Source organism: Glycine max, chromosome 15, assembly GCF_000004515.6.
Source record: "Glycine max cultivar Williams 82 chromosome 15, Glycine_max_v4.0, whole genome shotgun sequence".
Lineage (NCBI taxonomy): Eukaryota > Viridiplantae > Streptophyta > Magnoliopsida > Fabales > Fabaceae > Glycine > Glycine max.
In genome coordinates this window covers 51955775-51976558 of record NC_038251.2, presented here as the reverse complement: position 1 = coordinate 51976558, position 20784 = coordinate 51955775, and the positions used below count along the sequence as shown (strand labels likewise).

The window sequence follows — 20784 nt, the reverse complement described above, 5'->3', positions numbered from 1 at the left end:
TCATCTTTTTGTTTTACTCCACAACATCCACTGCCTCACATGGATTTTTGGCTGCACCCCAAAGTTTTTGCTTTACTGTTCAGCGCTCTCTGATTTTGTTGACCTAGTTTGGTCTTTGAATATCTCTTGAAAAATCCACATGTGGTGGCTGCTGCCTCATTTTTTGTTTGTTATGCCCCTCTCATTTTGATTGCTTGGGAACTGTGTATTGCTTCTGATGTCCTTGTTTGCTACTGCACTTGGTTTGTTGAGCCCCCTCCCTTGTTTGGTTGATGTGCAGGGTTAGTTGCCCCCCCCCCCCCTTCCCTTTTTTTGTTTCTCACGGGTATCTTCTTCTGGAGGCAATCTTGTTCAAGGTACAGCCACACACTAAATGTGGACACCTCTCACAGCAGGGATTTGAACCTTGGTTCGCTGCAGTGTGATGGACACGCCCCTTCCACTATACCCAACCCACGTTGGTTAGTTGTGTCCCTCTAGTTGCTTGGTGGTTGTGCTCAATTTCTAGATTGCTCCAGCCCTAACCTTTAGATTTAGGGCTAGTTTGTTTTCCATACAAGAAAAAAGATTATGTGCAATAAGCTCAAAGCTGATTAAGCTTTAACTTGAGGGAGAGTGTTAGAATATAAGAAAATATATTATCATATCTTAAATTATCCTTTAGGATTCATTTTGCTATTTCCTCTTTCTCCTATAATGATTTGTTTCACTAGTTAGCTAGATTATTAGCATAGAGAAGGGTTAGTACAATGGGTTATACACGCATACATATAACAAATGAAACAATAAATTATAATGCATCTCAGTCAATAACAATTCAACTTTTGATTATCTTTCATCTCTTTTTCTCCATCAATAACTAAAACCAAATGCTTCATTTTAGAACATGTCCACTCATAACTTACAAAATAAGCAACTACTCTTTTATTCTTGGGTACATGTGTGTCTAACCTCAAATAGAATTAATAAACAATTCATGGGAAAAAAAAGTCACTAGGATTTAAGCTATTGAATCCTCTTAAAACTGCTTGACACTCAAGAAGCAAAGCAGTAGAAGATATTTAATTGATGGCAATCAACAAATGTATCATAAGGGCTACAATAAACACCTCAGAAACTAGAAATCAAAACAGAAAGAAAAATTAAATGTACTGGTGCTAAAGAATTGAAAAAGAAACAGATAATAAATCTATATTATGAATTGAATAGGAAATTTTTTACATTTTCAATTTTCTGAGTATTGGCTAGTTTCCGTAATTCAGATGCCTCCTCCTGCAGCAAGGCTAGTGCTTCAGATGTTTTTGTCAACTCCTGAATAGTTTCGGACTGGAGAACAACCTAAACAACAAGAAACATCTAAGATTATAAACAATGAAAAGAAATCGAAATAAGCAAAGGTAATCCAATATGTTATATCCAACAGCTTCAGAAATTGCTTAGAAAAAACATTCACATCCTCAAAGATTAATAACTCAGACAACAATGAATGAATTTCAGCATTATTAAAGCATTCGTACTCCATTGTATTGACTTTGTCTAATCTTTTCAGATCAATGATAAACACTATTTTACTTTCTCTCAAATTTCATAAGCACATTAAGCAGCCAAATTATTAATTTATTTGACAAGAAATTTTATTTGATAAACAAAGTGATGTAGGAATCCAAAAGGTCACAGGGTAAAATATATGTTCAACAAAGACAGTGATATAGGAATACATTAAGTAGTCTGTCCCAGATAATGACGTTAAGCAGCCGATCCCAAAAATGGGATAGTGGGATGGCCGCTATTTTAACTATATATTTTATAATTCTTATTATTATATTCATTTTATTAAATTATTACATTTTTATTTATATATCTTTTATTAATATATAATTATGTACCACCTTCATTGCACCGCCCCACCGCCAATGCGGCCATTATTAACTACTATGGACAAAACAAAAGAAAAATACATAAAAGACAAATAAAAGGAACTCCTAAAAAACTGAGTGATATAACTCTCACAATCAATGAACAAAAACCAACATCAAATTAAATATTTTGCAGCTAGTTGAATCTAAATACTATAATATCAGTCAAACCAATATGTTAAAATGAGATTGGTCAAAAATCAGACGGCCAAGCAAAATCATCATGCAACAGTTTAATCAAGTAAGCATATTTTAAGAACCATGTACCTGTCTTTCATAATTGGTTTGAGTTGCCCGCCATTTCTGATGCTCCCTGTCCAGGTTTTCTTTTAAACCTGAGATCTGAATTTCCATTGCTGAAATTTGAGAACTACACAGCGCAAAAAAAATGTAAGAGATGCGAGAAACCAAACTAGCAGTAAATTTAACAGAGCAGCACCATAATACAACTTACGATTTGGTTAAAATTTCTTCTTTAAGATTTGTGATTTCAGCCATAGCAGATGTAAGAGCCTCTTCCTTTCCAACAGTTTCAGAAGCAACTTCTTCATATTTCAAAGAAGATTCATTTTCAATCTCTAACATCTTCTCTCTAAGTGAGTTAAGTTCAGATTCCAAAACTTTCTTTCCATTGTCAGCCTATTTTGTTAACAAGACAAACAAAATACATTAAGTACAATATCAAAATTGACTGGAAAACATATTTGAAGATTCAATATGCTAGAATACCTCTGTTTTAAACTTCTCATGCGCCTTTTCTATCTCTTTCAATGCATCTTCATTCACCTCAGCAATGCTCTTATACTTCATTGTAAAATTTAAGCACAGGCAGTTAGTTTAATTACAAATTAAATATAAATTGTTTGAAAAATAATAATAACCTGCAGCATGTGAGCTTTGTTGGCATGCGCTTCCTCTTTCCACTTTTCAATCTCGTCTTTTGCCTTTTGCAATTCAGCAACAACCTAGATTAAGTTGGGGGTGGGGGATGTCAAACACAATCACAAGTATAGTGTGAAGAAATCTAATTATTGCAGAGTAAATTAAACAGAAAACAAAGTAGAAGGGGTGCTCATGCAAATCATTTCTTGCACAACTTGTTTCAGATATTAGAGATAGCACAACATTGTAGCTGTTTTAGTTATAGTTAATAACATTGTTTAGGTTCTTTCTCTTAAATTGATCACCACTGTAGAGTCTTCGCAAACTGTTTAAGAAAATCCTTTTCAAAAAACCTGTTCTCTCTCTGGCTTACTTTCTCTCAGTTTCTCACTGTCTAAACAGTGCAGTAATTCTTAATAAATAGCAGTGGTACATTTCATTTGATTTATTTCCATTTATCTTAGAACTCATTCCCTTCTACACTATGCATCAGCTACATATATCAAGTGACACCACTGCATTCTGTCCAAAAAGAAATCTTCCAAGAGATCATTTAGATCTGAATCCTTTTCGTGGGTTCACTTAAGTCTGTCTTTTGTGGCCCATTCCTAGTTAATGGACTACAACTTATCAACTCTTCTAACACCTCTATTGCTAAAGTCTCACGTGTCCAAATCATTCAAGGTGCAATTATACCATCTTAATAGGTACAATTCCAACTTCCTTTTAAGTCTCTATTACAGTCATTCCAGATCTTGCAAAGGGTTTACCATCCATAGTTTTACAATGACTCAAGAACCCTAATTCAATTTGTGACATTGAAACTGGAATTCTTTTCCATCAAAGACAAATCTAGCCAGCAAGAAACAGGATCTTATTATGAAGTGACAAACCAAATTTTAATTTTACAATAAACAAATTATTGGAAATGAAAAGTTACTCCATCATATATTACATCAATTGCATCAAAGGAGGGCAATGAGATCGGGAACAATTCTAACTGATCATTGAATAGTCAATTTTGCACACACACCCCTAAAAACACACATCTTTTCTGGGGGAATATAAGAGTCCCCACACAAGGTCTTGTCATTTACCCATACTATATACTTAACTGACTACTGTGCACACTTCAATAATCTCAACAGATTGGTATATTTCAAATTTTTCATAACATTGCACAAGAAAATGTGTAAGAATAAAGTGAAATTGATATGTAAAAATGTATGCCCACCTCATCACTTGACAAAGTGGAAGATCCACTCACTCCACCTATTTCAACAAGCTACATTAAATAATACAGTAAGTTAGAATTAAGAGCATAAATATTATGAGTGCATGGAAGCAAATTTACTAAAATTAGACTTCCATAGGATGGATGCAAAACACTAAGTTTCAAGCAGTTATATAACACGTCATGAATCTATCCGTAATTAACAAGATACTTGACCATAAGGAGTGGCATGTAGATACTATCAGTAAATCATAGAGAAGCAGATGGATTAGAGTTTTAATATTGGTAAGAACAGCCCCTGCATTTGCATGGGTAAGGCTGCATACATTACTCTCCCCAGACCTCAGGGGAGAGTCTCGTCCACAAGGTTGCCCTTTTTACTGCAATGTGTAGCTTGCCAAGCTGTCAGCATAGCTAGCAATCAGTTTCAATCATTAGATTTCAGTTAGGAATCCGAGTAATGATACCAACTATGAATGCTAAAGAACCTGTTAGAAGTTCAGTCAATTCATTCAGATACACAGAATAGAAAATTATATATCACATTGTAAACTGTTCATTAACATTCTCCTGTGTCTCTCAGATTCTTGGTCATTCTTGATTTCTATCACATCTAATAAATTTCTTCTTTCAATGAAAAATAGGAGTCTTAAAATGCCCAGAAACATTTTTACTTGCAAAATGGAAATGATATTCAAATGAAAGTTCTACACACTAAAACATAGAGTGTTAACCCTAATAGTTCTCAAAGGCAAACCATCAGCAGCACTTCACAAATTAACAAAACCAATCACAGAAACATACCTTGTCATCTGTGGAACCCATCTTTCTTTGAAGACCAGAGAGTTTTGCCTGTGTATAGAGCTTGAAGTTAATCTTTACCATTTGTGAAGACTTGGAGAAGAATAAGGTATACAAAAGAGAGCAAACAAAAACATGTACCTCAGCAACAGCAGCCCTTGATTCAGCAGATGCAACTGCACGCAATGCATTAGCTAACTCTTTGCTCATATCCTCAACCTGTCTCAAAGAATTTTTTAGTGTTTGGTCCCGATCTGATGTGAATCTCCGCACATTTTCCCGCTCTTCATTTAACTCTTGCTTGGCCTCAGCCCATTCCCTCTGAAAAGTGAGAATTTATGATAAACATAACAAAAAATCATGAAAAACACTGTTAGAAAATAGGTTATTATATCCCTATTGTACTAGGCTACAGTTCTTCTTTTTGATTTTTTTTATATGCTCTGTTCTGAGTTTTCTGTAAAACCTTCCTTTGTAAGCTAATTTTAATATATATAAGAGAAGCTGAGTGTGGAGAAAACACTTAAGCATTTCATCCAAAAATATCTCTCATTATATTCAAGTTAGTATCAGAGCGGGAATGATCCCGCTCTGCCTGATTATCACCAATGCCACAGTTTGCTACCTCCGGCCGCCATACACCACGGCCACCAGCAAAATATCTGTCAAACCCAAGGTTTGGTGTGCCTCAATGAATGTGACCTAACCCTGCAAATCGCACATCCAAAAGCACCTCCACGTGCCGCTTGTCCAAAACCCTCTGCTTGGCTTGTGAAGTCCACACGCCGCCCTCTACTGGTTGGAAACTTGCTGCGACAATACAAAACATCTCGCGGATCTCCCTGGACCTAGATCTGGTCCTGGATCTTCATTATCTCTCATCAGTACTGTTGGGTTGGGTTCTCAAGTTGGAACCTTTCATGAAGGTTCTGTTTGGGGTGTTCGACGTCTTGGTTTGCACAGTTCCTCCTTGTTATAAGATGGCCTCTACAACCTCTTCTACAACTTCTTCTGTTGGTCCCACAGTTTCTTTCTCTGGGACACCTGTCATAACCTCAAAGAAGCTGAGTGGTAGTAAATTGTCCTGGTCTGCATCTGTGGAACTTTGGTTCCTTGGCCAAGGGCATCATGACCACTTGGAGAAAGATTTCACTAAAGTACCGGCAGAAAGTCAGGAACAATGAAAAGGCTTGACTTCCAGTTTTGTGCCTTGTTGTGGCTGTCTGTGGAGCCAAATATCTTAGGAACCTTGAGGTGCTTCAAAACTTGTTGCTCTTTTTGAAAAAAAGCCCAAAAGATCTATGCCAATGACATTCAGAGATTGTATGATGCAGCTGCCAAGTTGACATCTTATAAGCAAACAGATCATGATATGACCTCATTTGTTGCTCAAATTCAATCTGCAGTTGAAGAACTAAATATGCTCTTAGATGCTGACTCAGTGGAGGAAATGCAAAGGAAGCATGACATGGTGCTGGCCTTACATGTCATGAGTCCAGATTTTGATCGTATTCATGATCAAATTCTGACTGTTCAAGAAGTTCCTTCAATGGATAGCCCCATGACACGTCTTCTTTGTGTTCCCATCCCAAGATTGGAAACTCGCTTGAGCATTCTGAATCTTCAGCAATGGTGTCTACTAGAGGAAGAGGGGATCGTGGAGGACGTGGTGGTAGAAACACAAATTCATACCTACAATGCTCACATTGCAAGAAGCAGGGCCACACCCAAGACAAATGCTACTACATAATTGACTGGCCTGATAAAACAGCAAATGTCACCAAATCAGAAATACTTGATCCTAAGTTTTCTGAAGAGGAGTACCAAGAATACCTTCGATTGAAGTCCAACAGTCAAGCTCAATCATATTCAGGCCCGAGTACTTCAACAGCTAGCATTTCTCAGTCTGTGGATAGTCAAGATCCATGGGTAATTGATTCAGGTGCTTCTGATCATATTTCTGGTAATGACTCTCTATGTCTCCTCCAAAATTTCCTCATCTGATCACCCTAGCAAATGGCACCAAAGTCGCCTCTAGAGGAGTCGGCAAAGTCTCCATTTCTTCTTTAAACTTGGATCCAGTTCTTTTTGTTCCTAATTGTCCTTTCAACTTAGTTTCTCTTAGTCAATTGACAAAATCATTAAATTGTTTTGTAACATTTGATGTTGATTCCTTTGTCATACAGGAGTGTGGTATGGGTTGGTTGATTGGCGTAGAACATGAATCCAAAGGCCTCTACTATCTTGAAACCAGCCTGCCTGTGTCTTGTTTTGCATCTCCATCTCCTAACTTTTGCATGATCACTTGGGTCATCCACATTTGTCAAAGTTGAAGAAAATGGTTCCTAATCTCAGCAAGCTTCAAGTCTTAGAGTGTCACTCATGTCAATTAGGAAAACATGTTAGGTCCTCTTGTCCTAAGAGAACTGAAACAAGATGTAACTTTGCTTTTTCCACTATTCACTCTAATATTTGGGGTCCAAGCCATGTCACATCTTTTGGTTTCAGATATTTTGTTACCTTCATTGATGAATACTCTAGATGTACTTGGGTTTATTTAATGAAAGATTGATCTAAACTTTACCTATATGCATGTCTTTCTTTAATGAAATTAAGACCCAATTTGGAAAAGTAATTAAGATTCTCATCAGTGACAATGCCAAAGAATATTTCTTCTCTAATCTTGCTTCGTTTTTAACCACACAAGGCATTTTACATCAGTCCGCATGTCCCCACACACCACGGAAAAATGGTATAGCTAAAAGAAAAAATAGACACTTGGTTGAAACTACATGTACCTTATTGCTTGGTGCAAATGTCCGTGTTCATCATTGGGGTGATGCCATCCTTGCTGCCTATTTTTATCTAATAAAATATCATCTTCATCTCTTGAGAATAAATTCCTTACTCGATTCTCTTTCCAAATGAACCCTTATTTCGTGTCTCCCCTCGTATTTTTGGCTGTACTTGTTTTGTTTGTGATGTTTCTCTAGGTTGGGACAAGCTATTTGCAAGGGCCATTAAATATGTTTTTCTTGGCTACCCCCATTTACAAAAAGGGTGTTGTTGCTACTCACTAGACAGTACTGTATGTCTGCAAATGTCACCTTCTTTGAAGAAACTCCCTTTTTCTCTTCTTCGATGCAAGATTTCAATTCTGTCCAACAAGTTTTACCTGCCCCATCCCTTGATCCACAATTGCCTCTAGTTCATGAAATCCCTATTACAGACACAAGTCAAGCCACCTCTCCAACAAGCCCTTCAAACCCTTCTTCATCACCTCACACCACTTCATCCCTCACATTACTCACTGGTATGAGACACAGAGAGAGTTATCTAGTCCTATGTCACATGGAGAGTCCTCTACTTCGTGTATGTCACCTTCAGCTATCCGTACAATGATTCAAACGGATGATGACTCCAGGTGGCCAATTGCTCTTAGGTTTTTTTTTTTTTATCAGCAAACATAGTATTATATATTAATTGAGTACCAGAGGTACTGACAATACAAATATCATTCCAGATTTGGTCCCAACACAGTTTGGGCCAATCTGAAATATCATATAGGTTATACAGAAATCTGCACTAATATTCTATCCTATTCTATTTAGGAAGCCTGCTCTGATGTTGGAAGACCAGTAATAATAATGTGTATGAAAATCCTTCTCTAAATTTGTGAGCCACGTCCATAGTAAGAAAATTGCATCATCTATGATTCCATTGGCATTGAATGAACCATTTGAGAAGATAATAGTATTCCTGTGCTTCCAAATGGTCCATGTTAATGCCATCCACCACCATTTCCATCTTCTAGACCTCATTCCTTCTATGTCTTCACCAATGTGTTGAAGAAAGTGGGACCTTGGGTGGTTTGGGAAAGCACCCGACAGATTCACCCAAGACAAAGATTCCCACCAAATTGGAATGATCTTGCTGCACAAGAAGAATAGGTGACCTGCACTCTCCTCCTCAACTCCGCAGAATGGACAACGTGAGTCTCCAAGCAGAAATTCCCATAATATTAGGTAAGGTATTAGATCTACCAGAAATTCCCATAATATTTATAATTGTTTGAGATGCCCATGTTACTGGGTATTGAGATGCTAACTGGGCAGGCTCTCCTATAAACAGGCACTCTACTACTGGATATTGTGTATTCCAAGGAGGAAATCTGATTTCTTGGAAGAGCAAGAAACAAAATGTTGTTGCTCAGTCTAGTGTAGAAGCTGAATATAGGGCCATGGCTTCAGCCACTTGTGAACTGATGTGGGTCAAACAACTCCTCCAAGAACTCAATTTTGTGAAGTTCAGCAGATGCACTTCATATTGCTTCTAATTCAGTATTCCATGAAAGAACCAAACACATAGAAATTGACTATCACTTTCGAGGGAAGTTGTTGGCTAAGGAAATTAGTACTGAAAAAATTAGCACTAATGATCAAATTGCAGATATTTTGACTAAGTCATTGAGGAGACCTAGGATTCAGTTTTTATGCTCCAAGCTTGGTGCATATTTTTTTTTGCTCAGCAAAATTAATTATATATAAATATGAAAAAGAGTACCAGAGGTACTATAGACCATATAGTTAGTATGGAAATAACAGATTCAGAGCATTAAGCATCTGAATGAAACCTATTTTCTAACATTCACCCTCAAGCTGGAGCATATAAATCATATGCACCAAGCTTAATGCTTAATGCTTAACTATTGTACTAGGCTACTGTTCTTCTTTTTTACTTTTTGTATCTGCTCTGTTCTGAGTTTTCTGTAAAAGCTTCCTTTGATATATATAAGAGAAGCTGAGTGTTGAGAAAACACTTAAGCATTTCACCCAAAAATATCTCTCATTACATTCAAGTACCACCAAACAAGCACTCTTTAAAGGAAACAAAATTGTGATTAACCAATTAATATGAAGTATTTATAAGGAAACAATAGAACTCACCTCCAATTTCTTTATATATTCTTCTTGCTTAACCCTCTCTGCAGCTCTTGCTTCCTACATTTTTCAAATAAAAAGGAATCATATAGATAGAAATTTTATAGAAACATGAAAGTAACACGAGTTGATGATAATAACCTACCTCTCGAACTTCCTCAGTACTCTGTATGGTACTCAAACTAGCCTGCAATAGCAAGCGAGACTGTGTAAGAATATGCAATTTTAAGAAAATTGAAAAATTACAGCAATGCTGACCTGCAAACGCTGCACCCTTGCAGACAAACTGTGAACTTCATCGGATGCCCTTTTTTCAGCATTTGATATGACTTCCTTTTCTTGCTTTAAAACTGACAGCTGAAATAATGGTACGGGTCCATAAAAAAAAGGTACATCTCAGCTCAAAAGTTCATAAAACTACAAATAGCCCAATATTTATAATGAATAATTTATTAACCTCCATAGAAAGTTTCCGCGAAAGCTCCTCAGCAGCAATCAATGACTCAGTGCTTTCACGCAATTTTCGTTGGTAGTCAACAACCAGCTGAGAAAACTCAATATTTCTTTCTAAAATGCCTTTTGCTTCAGTTTTCTAAAATGTCATCCGAAAATTCATAAATTAGTACAACAGATATACAAGGACAAAGCACTTAATATTATGGACAAGTAATTGCCTGATGTTCAAATTCTTTCATAATGTCATTAAGTTTCTCTCTAGCAAAATTTGCTTCAAGTGCACTCTTGTCACGTTCTGATCGTAATACAATAATCTCACTCCTGAAGACACAAAATTTCAGATTTAGAACCCCATATATTACATGATATACAGAGAGCATGTAGGTATCTGTAAAAGGATCATGTAAAAAATTTAGTTATCCAAATATTATTTCTCTAATGAGCATTAAGATTACTTGGTTATAATTGCTTTAAAAAAATGAAAATAATATGAAGCAAAGAATAAAAAAGGGAATACAGTTCCGTGAACAAGCAAAAACTTTGTTAATTGTTACAAAGGATTAAAAATAAATAACCTGAAATTAGAAAAATCATTGTTACATTTACTACAACTTAAACCAAACAACTTTTTGAGAGTTCTGAGAACTGTATTTAAATTACTTCTCCATGGTTAGCAGATTAAAAATTATAAAAGCAGTTTATGTTATTTTATGTAACCAGTAATCAAGAAGGGAAGCCAAGGTGCAAGGTTTGAGTTGTCATCATGTCAGGTAAGACAGACCTGTCATACACCCACATTGTGGATGGACCCTTCCCTAGACCCTGTATACAGCAGGAACTTTATAGTACCATGCTGCAGTTTAGTAGTCTATGTACCTTTTACTGTTAAATTCAGTAGATATGATTAGGTTGATTATTATAATTGTTAGAATATGTTATTTCTGTTTTATGTTGTTGGGCCCTAAGCCCAACCCATTTGTCTTAAAGTCTATATCCTTATATCATATATTGTTACCAATGAATGAAAAAGCAAGCAATTTACAATGTAGATCTTTAGTTTCTACAATAATCTTCTCTTTTCAGCCAATTAGAAACAATAAATTAATACATAACAGCAGATAAAAAAAAGCATAATAGTAGTATTTATAAGAAATCCAGAATTACTAATAGCAACCATGTTTCTAAAAAAATTATGAACACCGATGCAACATTTTTCTGAAAATATACCAAATTTGAAACCTTACCTAGACTTTGCTAAATCATCCTCAAGGCATCTCACACGCTCAGCAGCTTTTTCCAGGGACTTCTTAGCAGCCTCCTACAATAAAGAAAACAACACACAATACAAGTGTTAAATAAAGAACCTTTCATGAGAATTCACTGAATAATTAAAGCCTAACGCCTATTGGAGAGTTGGTTCATTACATGATGTCAAAGCAGAAAGAAAATTAATGGGCTACAACACAATAATGTCAAACAATATAACACGATTTGATGTCAAGCAGTATAACACGATTAGGCAATAATTTTAGATCAAGTAATGACCAAACCAGTTTTACATAATTAACACAACCTTATATTCTTCACAATATAAAAGTGTAATTTCAGCACAAGGAATAAGAGACCTATGCATTCTGCACACTTCAAGCCCAAAGGGCTCTTGCATAAAAGGGCACATAAAACCATTCATAATTTTCTTGACAAAGGTGATCCTTGATAGGAAGTATGAGATTAGAAGTATTTTTCTCAAAAGTGTCCCAACACTATCTTTACCTGTGAACTTTCAATTGAAGTCTTAATGTTGTTTCTTCCAACTGCCGCAACAGCTGAAAATTTCAGAATCAATTAAATATAAGATGCCAGCAGTGTATAAGGGGCAGACACTTGTCCGACAATAAACAAACAAAGAACCAAAGTTAATCTGCATTAGCTTACAGATCTAAAGATCCATTAAGAAATCATTAATCAATCCATATCAGCATTTTTCACAATATAACAAAAAATACTTATGGAAACAAGCACAACCAATCAACAACAATATCTTTATCCCACTAGGTAAGGTGGCCACATGGATTACACAATGCCATTACACTCAATTAAAAACAAAATTCTAACTCCGCCTGTGGTCTCATTAACTGGTGCCAAGCCCAGCCCAGGGTAAAGCATGCTTGTGCAAGGTCCTCAATAGCCAACCTAAAACTAGCCGAAAGCCCAAACATGGATCACATGAGGACAACAAATTGAGCAAGCAAAAAACTAAATCAATGTACTTGCATTACACACATTTCTCTGCCAACAAGCAAGCATAACCAACATGAAAAGATACAAAGAATTGACCAGTAATTTAAGGCAGAACCCATAAGCATTTTATTATAACCACACACACAAAAAAGACACAGGAGGAATCATAAATCACAATTCATTAATGTTCTTTCTTCTTTGGCAAGAGTTTATATCCAAGTGACCAGGATTATCTCCAAAATCTGAACCCAGAAGGCATTTTAAAGTTTTAATGCTTTTTTGCTGAAGGAAGAATGTATTCATGACTGTGTATGCTTTCAATGGAATATTAAAAAGAAAAATTCTCACAGAAAGTCCATACCATATCAATGATAAAGTATATTTATTAATTCAATTTCGATATGATCAGAAGCTATTTTTTTCTTGTTTTATACTTGCATTCTTTTATACCATACAAAATATAAAATTTTAAATGCTTTCATTTTCTTATACCTTACATGGAAATGGAATTCATTAAATTGTTGTGAGACCAGATAAGGTAGAGCAGCATTTTACTCCCTTCTCAATGTCTTACACAAAATGTCCAAGGGACCTCAAGTGGGATGAACAGACCTTTTGTTGCTATTTCTCAATTTCTACTTTATTTTTACTCAGATTTCTATGCTACCCAAATCTAACTTCTTCCAAAGACTAACAATAGCCAACACTCAAACCCTTATCAATCCTCCTCTTCAACTTTTCTTAAAACACATCAAACACAAAACCCTTGGTACGTTCATAGCACCAAAACATTTAAGCCTCCTGCTAATCATGGCAAAGCCTCTTGATGTTTACCTATATCCAATAACTCTTTGATATACTCATTTGCTTACTTTGATTCAACATGAAACCCTAATTCTTGCCCATTAAAATCCATAACTTTCTGTTGCCCCACATCATAATGCCTTCAAAGAAGAAATAAGTTAAACCTCAAGCTAGGTCAGTCCAAGGATCCATCTACAAGACCTCTCGGCATTGAAATACTGATGAGTATTAAAGGCAGTTAGTGTTAACATGAGTAATAGAACTATTTTTGGAATAAGAAAACTTTAGCAACGAACAAGGGATGTTACATCACAAGAGCAAACAATATTAAAATAAAGAAATAAAATGGGAACATTGAAGCAGTTAGAGAGAACAAATGGAATATATCAAACAAGACCACCCTTTTAAATGCCATAGCCAAAACAATATGCAGTCTGGCTTTAGTTTGGTTTTCATTAAGATATCATAGGGTTCAAACATTGAAGCCTATGAAAAGCCCCAACTGCTGAAAATCTGTAAATAGACAAGGCAGTTTAATCCTATCTTTTCCCAAGGCTTTTCTGCCTAGTTTTGCATTCTATGAAATTTGAATGTATAGAGATAATTACATTGGATGTGCCCTATCTCAACCTCATTGAAATAAGATGATTTTGCAAAATGTCTTTTCTATTGTGGTGTTTTCTTTGGGTGGGGGATTCAAAGCATCATGTTCATCTCAAACAATATAACTATTAACAGACTCTGAAAGCTCATGTTCTCGTTCAAAATTGATTGCACAAGAGGGGGGGAAAGATTATAAGGAAATGCCAACAAATTAATGGTTATGAAACCTGCAAGAGCTTCTGAGGAATGGGTATGAGATAAATGAAGATTATGCTCCTCCTCATACAACCTCTTATACATCGCAACCTACAAAAAGAAGACATCACAAGTACAAATTTAGAGTCCTGTATAGTATGGTAACGAGGATTGTTAGTAACCATGTAACACACTGTTTGACAGACCTTTTTCAACACATGATATTCACCCAACAATAAAAAGTAGGTTGGTATCATTTTTCATAATAACAAAAAAAAAATATGACAATTATCAAAGAGGTGGAACATTATAAGTCAGAGCAATCTGATCAACAGTTCAAACCTGAGTCATTAAAGTTACCATTCTATGGGTCAGTTGTTTTAATCCCCATGGGACCTGTTAAGGTAATTTCCCCCTATCTCAAACAAAACCCATGTCCCCTCCCCCGGGTCACAGATCTTGAACTAAAAACAAAAACATTATGTTATATAGACTTACAGATGCATGAAGCGCTTCAATCATGTGACCTTGCTCTTCTGCTCTCTGCAGAACAGCTGCAACTTTAGAAGCAGATTCTTCAGTATGTTTTTTGAGTTCCATTTCAAGCTTCTCCTACAATTTAACAGGACAAGAACAACCAAATACTTGAGGTTGAGGATCTTTGCAGGCTTATGTATTAGGATAGCAGAAGATTTTTTTTCCAACAAACCTTGAACTCCACTTCCTGATTTTCAATATGGCCAGAAATACTACGTACAAGGCTTCTAAGTTGAACATTCTGCTCAACTAGTCCGTTAATGTCCTTGAAGGTCAACTACATCCCAAATTTCAAATGAACACATGTAACAATGTAACAGACAAGTTCAAGAAGAGACAAAATAAATCCAAAAACAGCTTACAAGGTGCTCTGATATGACATCTTCAGCTTCAGTCTCTCTACTTGTCCTTGAAGCAATATTTGAAGCATCATCAACAATATCATACCCCATTGAGCCACAACGAAGTTGTATGTCTCGGCATTCCTTCAGAAGTACTGTAACCTGTAAAGAATCAATTGTCAATTAATAAGGAACCATAATCAAGGCAATGAAGATACAATCATGACCTTGATGAGTATAATACAGTTAGAGAAATTAAGGCCAACCAGAGAGAATTTTTTGGTAATAAAAGTACTTCTTAACAAGCTAAAAAGTGTTGGGTTCTAAACAAGCACAAGAAAACCATCATTTACTTGACGCTTGTTAGAGATATAAATAGTATAGTGTACTTCTGTTAACACAAGATGTTAAGCTATTTGAAGCTATCCGCTATGATTCTGTGACAATGTTACATATAAAAAAAGTGTGTTTCTGTTTACCTGTTTTTGAAGGTCATCAGTTTCTTTCAGGACAAGATTATAATCCCGTTCACGCCTTTTCAGATCAGCCTGCAAGAGATACACCTAAGCAAATCCACATGTAAACAAAAATAAAGGTAATGAAACTGTATTTTATGTTTTAAACCTTTAGTTCCTGGATGGTTTTCTCTAAGTTGGAATTTTCATTCAGGGAGTTTTGCAATTTTTGGTTCATCAAGGAGTATGCATCAGCCATCTTGTCATGTTCCACTGCAAGCACACCATTATATCTATTTCAGTGAAAAACTACAGCATCAATGATAAACAAACAATGCAACAATGACCATGCTAACATAGCTTTTCCTCTACAGTGAAATAAAGCACAAGTGATTCCTGCTTGAAAAATCATCATAATGAAACATGAAAATTCACACAGCCAGTTTAAAATTAAAAAATGAATTATCAAAACCTTGTGAATTTTCCCCAAGCAGTGCAAAATGAAATCTTTAGATAACAAGACTACCACCACCAAAATGACAATAAACAGGAGCAACGACAAAAATAGCAAACACCCACTATTGGTTCACTCATCACATTAGATATATATAATCAAAGAAACGATGCAGTACAATTGAGATGCAGATCTACATTCTGTTTTCTAGTTAAACTTTAAGGAGAGCAATGTAGGATTGGGATTTAATGGCTTTGTGTTCTCTAAGTTTACAGCAGCATATTTAATAAAAACCCATTCAATTCAACACAAAGATATACCTCTTTCATCTAAAATTGCTTCTGCTTTCTGCTCTAACTCATATAGAACCTGAAGAAGTCAATAAAATAACATCGCATCATCTTTAACATAATAGACACAAAAACATGGGTGTGTATTGTTAAATTATACTGTTATGGAAATGGAAATCGAAAATATTATAGTTAGAGACAAAAAATGGTATAAACAAATCCCCGAAAAAAAACTTCGTATTAAAAATGAACATAGTTTGCCATTCATAAAACATAACCTTTGAACTCAAGCATACCAGAACACAGTTGTAGAGTTGTAGTAAATCGATTCATCTCCAAACCAAAGCAGATATACGCCAAAAGGAAAAAAACAGACAAGTAAATTATACTCTGGTAGGTGTGTCACAAACATTCGTCAACCATTTTTAGCCAACCAAAGCAAAAGAAATACAAGTAAGAGTTGACACCATTACTAGGTCCTCCAAAAATAAAAGTATCATTACTCATTAGTTTGATCCTCCATGGATAAATACATCAAATGGCCATTTCATGCAAATTCTTTTCATCAAATTGGACCTTTTTGGGAGACAAAATGGATCTTGTTGCATGCTTGCATACAAATGATATAATGGATAATAATCCATATAATTACAGCCACCCATTCCTTGATAATTCTTTTTGTTTTCCATTTTACAAATTAGTACCAGATAGACAAGACAAAACATTAAAGAAATAATTTTTCATATTAATCTTTTGAGGTTATACATAAAAAAGAGGCACCAGGTCAATCATACCCGTTGCAGTACTGCTTCTGACTCCTTCCTTCCCAATTGTTCGTGCCTCAATGCATCAACCACCTCTTGGTATTTTGCATACATTTTGGCCAACTTCAACAAATAGACATACATGGTAAGAAGATCTAATTGTGTAAATCAAATAAAAAAATGGGGCCAGTATTAAAAGTAAAACTTTAATAACTCACACTCCACCCATCTCGCAGAAGTGAAGCAGCCAATGCAGTTCCAGAAACTCCAACAGGAATTCTTGGGACTAGCAAGCTATTTTCCTCAACCATGCTATCGGCTTCAATTGATTCCATCCACCTTCAAGAACAAAACAAATTACTAAGAGAAAAATTATAGGAACATACAATGGCCTTTATGTTATCTTGGATTAGGTAATACATGAAAAAGGTTAGAAGGAAATTCAATAACATATGCTGATTTCACACAAAAATGTCATAAATAAAAACTGCAATCATCTGACTACTGCCTGCAAGATAACATTCATCAATTGAGAATTAAAACTGATCACATATTACAATCATTAGCGTCATTGTATTAGTGGACTTGGGCATTGCAAGCCTAGTAGTCATCCCAATTTCTTGTGTTTCAGCCAGCTGTTGTGTGATTTCTATTCTGTCCAGTGGTTTCTTTTGAAGCCACTGACATTCTTTTCAAACGTTTCTCTTCCTCCTCTTCTCTTCTCAGATAGCTTTTCTTTTCCTCCTGCTCTCTGCTCTGTTTAGACAGAGGGTAGTCATAAATTGCTTCCTTTCCTTTTGTTTATGCTGGGTTTGGATGGTTAAGTTTTTTTTTTTTGGAAGGCAAAAAATATATATTATTAATAAAAAACACAGCAGTACCAGAGGTACTGGTGAGATATACACAAGTACAAGACACCTACAGTGTCACCCTCCAAAAACAAAGGAAAACCCAACGAGGACCCCACCACATAAGATAAAGATACCCGACCCAGATTAACCAAAGTACTCCACAAGATTGGAAGACCAATGGTTAAAAGGAGTATTGAAATTTTTCTCTCTAACTTTTAACCATGACCATGCTAGGAATAAAGCATCATCCATCACTTTGGATGGTTCAAACTGATTGCCCTGGAAAATCAATAGATTCCTATGCTTCCATATGGAACTAGTTAATGCAATCCACCATCCACACCATCTGGTATGATTTCTCCCTGCACCAAAACCATCACAGAATTGGACAAAGTGAGATGCTGGAGAAACTGAAAGTGGTCCTACAATCTGGTTCCACCTCATGGATTCCCACCATAGACCTCTAGTCATTTTGCAGTTGAAAAACAGGTGATCAGCCTCCTCTTGCTCATACCCACAGAGAGGACATTCATTTTCCTGAATGGACACGTTTCTTCTAAGGAGGTTATGTCTAGTAGGTAGTCTATCTTTAATAAGTCTCCAAGAGAAAACCGCAGCCCTTGGGGGGATTTTCAATTTCCAAATTGTCTTGAAAATATTTGCCTCTGACACATGTCTATTACAAGTCATCAATATTCTATAAGCTGACTTAGTGGAATACACACCACAGGGATCAGCTTTCCACACCATGGTATCCTGCAGATGACTCTGAATTTGGATAGCATTAATTGCTTCCATAAAAGCCACTGCTACATCTTGTTCATGGTCAAATAAATTCCTCCTCCACTTCAAGTCCCATCTCCAATTACCCTGGGAAAAGCTTCCCATCGTAGAGATGTTATTATTCTGCTGTCCACTAATCATAAACAACTGATTATACTGCTGTTCAAGATTACAGTCATCCCCCAGCCATTTATCTTTCCAGAATTTAATTTTATCCCCAACCCAACCTTCCAAACCATCTGAGGTTGGATAGAGCTAAACTCAGGCTGCTGATTTAGCTTTCTGAGGTCCCTCCACCACTGGGAATGTCAGGCTTTGTCTCTACCATTGCTGAGATCTGACCATCCTCCATAATTGGATATTAAGATTCTGGCCCACAGCTGATTCTGATTAGAGGATAAGGCCCAGATCCATCTACCCAACAAAGCTGCATTGAATTTAGAAAGATCCTTAATCCCGAGGCCCCCATCATCCTTGGGGAGACAAATCACATCCCACTTCACCCAAGGGATTTTCTTATGCTCTTGATCTCCCCCCCACAAAAAATTCCTTTGCAAGGACACCAATTTGGCAACTATTTATCTGAGTTTATCTTCCCTGACCCTCCCTAGTGATAGCTTCTAATTAAAATGGGTTGCAGTTACTTTTCTTCCTTTTGGTTGTTTGGCCAGGGGATTTCATTGTGATTCAAGGACTGAGTTATCATGGTGTCAATGTTTCGGTCACATTTAAGATGATTTGTGCTATGCTAACATATAGGGCATATTTTTCAGTGGGTTGAAATATGTTATAGTTTCATGAGGCAATTAATGATTTTGAGGTTTGAATGAATACTTTGGATACTGATCAGGAGAAAGATCAAAAACTTCAAAAATTGTCGCATTTATTTGGGATGTGTGATAAGGACAAGCTAGGAGCGACATGGATGTCAGAGATATAATTAGTTATCATGACAAGAACATTGCAAAGATTAGTATTTCAGGGAAAGTACTAGGTGCTATGCTGTGTTGAAATCTGGGGTTCTTTGTTTTAGTATATGGATATGGATTTGCTAGTTGCTACTAGTAAATGGTTGTGTTTTGGCTTCAGGGTAACTGTTAAAATATTAGGGTTATCAGTATTATTGTTAAAAATCCTCGCTTGTACCAGTAGACTACTTAACAGTTGATAGTATAAATAGAACTACCAGGTTAAGGTATTGTAACATGTTACATCTAACCATCATATTTTCAATTTACTATTGATAGTCATTTCTCTGTCTTCTTTATCCCTAACTGTAAGCATAATATGCTCCTATATTATAAACTTGAGTACTCACTTTGGTATCACTCTTCCCACTCTCTCAAATTCAATTAACTCATTTTTTTATATTCTCTCTTCCCTCATTAATTCATTGAAAGAATATAATAAAGTGATTTCAATTTATATAATTAAATGAATGTATATAAAAATATTTAGGTTGTGCATTTGCAAGGGTTAAAATGCTAGTTCTCAATAAAAAAATATATAATAAAGTGATTTCAGTTTAATGCAAACATTTACAATTTAGTAATTTCTATTCATCACCCCCTAAAATAAAAAGAATACCCTTCCTAATGAGGATACAACAAAAGATGCAACAATTAAGAAACTAATATGATTTTGACTCTGTCATCCAACTCCAACACCTCAGCCCAATCACATTCCAACACTACAAAGTACAAACAAATGTCTGATCATGCTCATTGCTCAATGTTGTCATTAGTGGATACCATGACAATGATACAGCACCACATCATAATACCTCCATGCCCGAATAACTTAAATCTCAGGTAGCTGCAACATCTTCCAAAGTGGAAGAAGCAGATTTTTACATATTTCAGCATTTTTCCTCAACCAAGGTACTAGATTTTAAGAAGTATAGAAGACATTTAGCCATAAAACAATGCTGCATTTCTGGGGCTTGACATTTTCAACAGCTTATGCCATGAGAAGGACACAAGTTGAACATGGGAAAATGAGTAAAATCAAATAATTCAAAAGAGCAAAAAATGCAATGAAAGACATACGATTCAGTAGCAAAACTGCTAAGGGGAAGATTATTCACTCCATCAGTCTTCTTCCTTGTCTCAATTTCAGCTTCACACTTCTCAAGCCTTTCTTTTAAATCAGTGGCCTCCTACAAGGCATAAGGTATGGCTATTAGTACATTCAAGCACATAATATATTGAGTAGAAATCTGCCCTCAAATAATATGA

The 20784-nt window shown here is 35.8% G+C and overlaps 1 protein-coding gene across 1 annotated transcript in view; it reads right to left on the bottom strand.

Moving 5' to 3' along the window:
* LOC100811882 (nuclear-pore anchor) overlaps positions 1 to 20784 on the bottom strand; it is a 36115-nt gene that overhangs the window by 10545 nt on the left and 4786 nt on the right. Inside the window, exons 9-33 of the mRNA XM_006598165.4 lie at positions 20596 to 20705; positions 17132 to 17252; positions 16944 to 17036; positions 16180 to 16228; positions 15575 to 15678; positions 15430 to 15498; positions 14972 to 15112; positions 14782 to 14886; positions 14571 to 14684; positions 14105 to 14183; positions 12003 to 12055; positions 11474 to 11547; positions 10448 to 10550; positions 10231 to 10365; positions 10032 to 10130; positions 9919 to 9960; positions 9780 to 9833; positions 4975 to 5154; positions 4837 to 4884; positions 4033 to 4083; positions 2798 to 2881; positions 2646 to 2720; positions 2371 to 2555; positions 2184 to 2286; positions 1222 to 1338 (exon numbers count right to left, since the gene is read on the bottom strand). Of these exons, the coding sequence (XP_006598228.1) occupies positions 1222 to 1338; positions 2184 to 2286; positions 2371 to 2555; positions 2646 to 2720; positions 2798 to 2881; positions 4033 to 4083; positions 4837 to 4884; positions 4975 to 5154; positions 9780 to 9833; positions 9919 to 9960; positions 10032 to 10130; positions 10231 to 10365; positions 10448 to 10550; positions 11474 to 11547; positions 12003 to 12055; positions 14105 to 14183; positions 14571 to 14684; positions 14782 to 14886; positions 14972 to 15112; positions 15430 to 15498; positions 15575 to 15678; positions 16180 to 16228; positions 16944 to 17036; positions 17132 to 17252; positions 20596 to 20705 (2388 nt within the window). The remainder of the gene's footprint in view (positions 1 to 1221; positions 1339 to 2183; positions 2287 to 2370; positions 2556 to 2645; positions 2721 to 2797; positions 2882 to 4032; positions 4084 to 4836; positions 4885 to 4974; positions 5155 to 9779; positions 9834 to 9918; positions 9961 to 10031; positions 10131 to 10230; positions 10366 to 10447; positions 10551 to 11473; positions 11548 to 12002; positions 12056 to 14104; positions 14184 to 14570; positions 14685 to 14781; positions 14887 to 14971; positions 15113 to 15429; positions 15499 to 15574; positions 15679 to 16179; positions 16229 to 16943; positions 17037 to 17131; positions 17253 to 20595; positions 20706 to 20784) is intronic.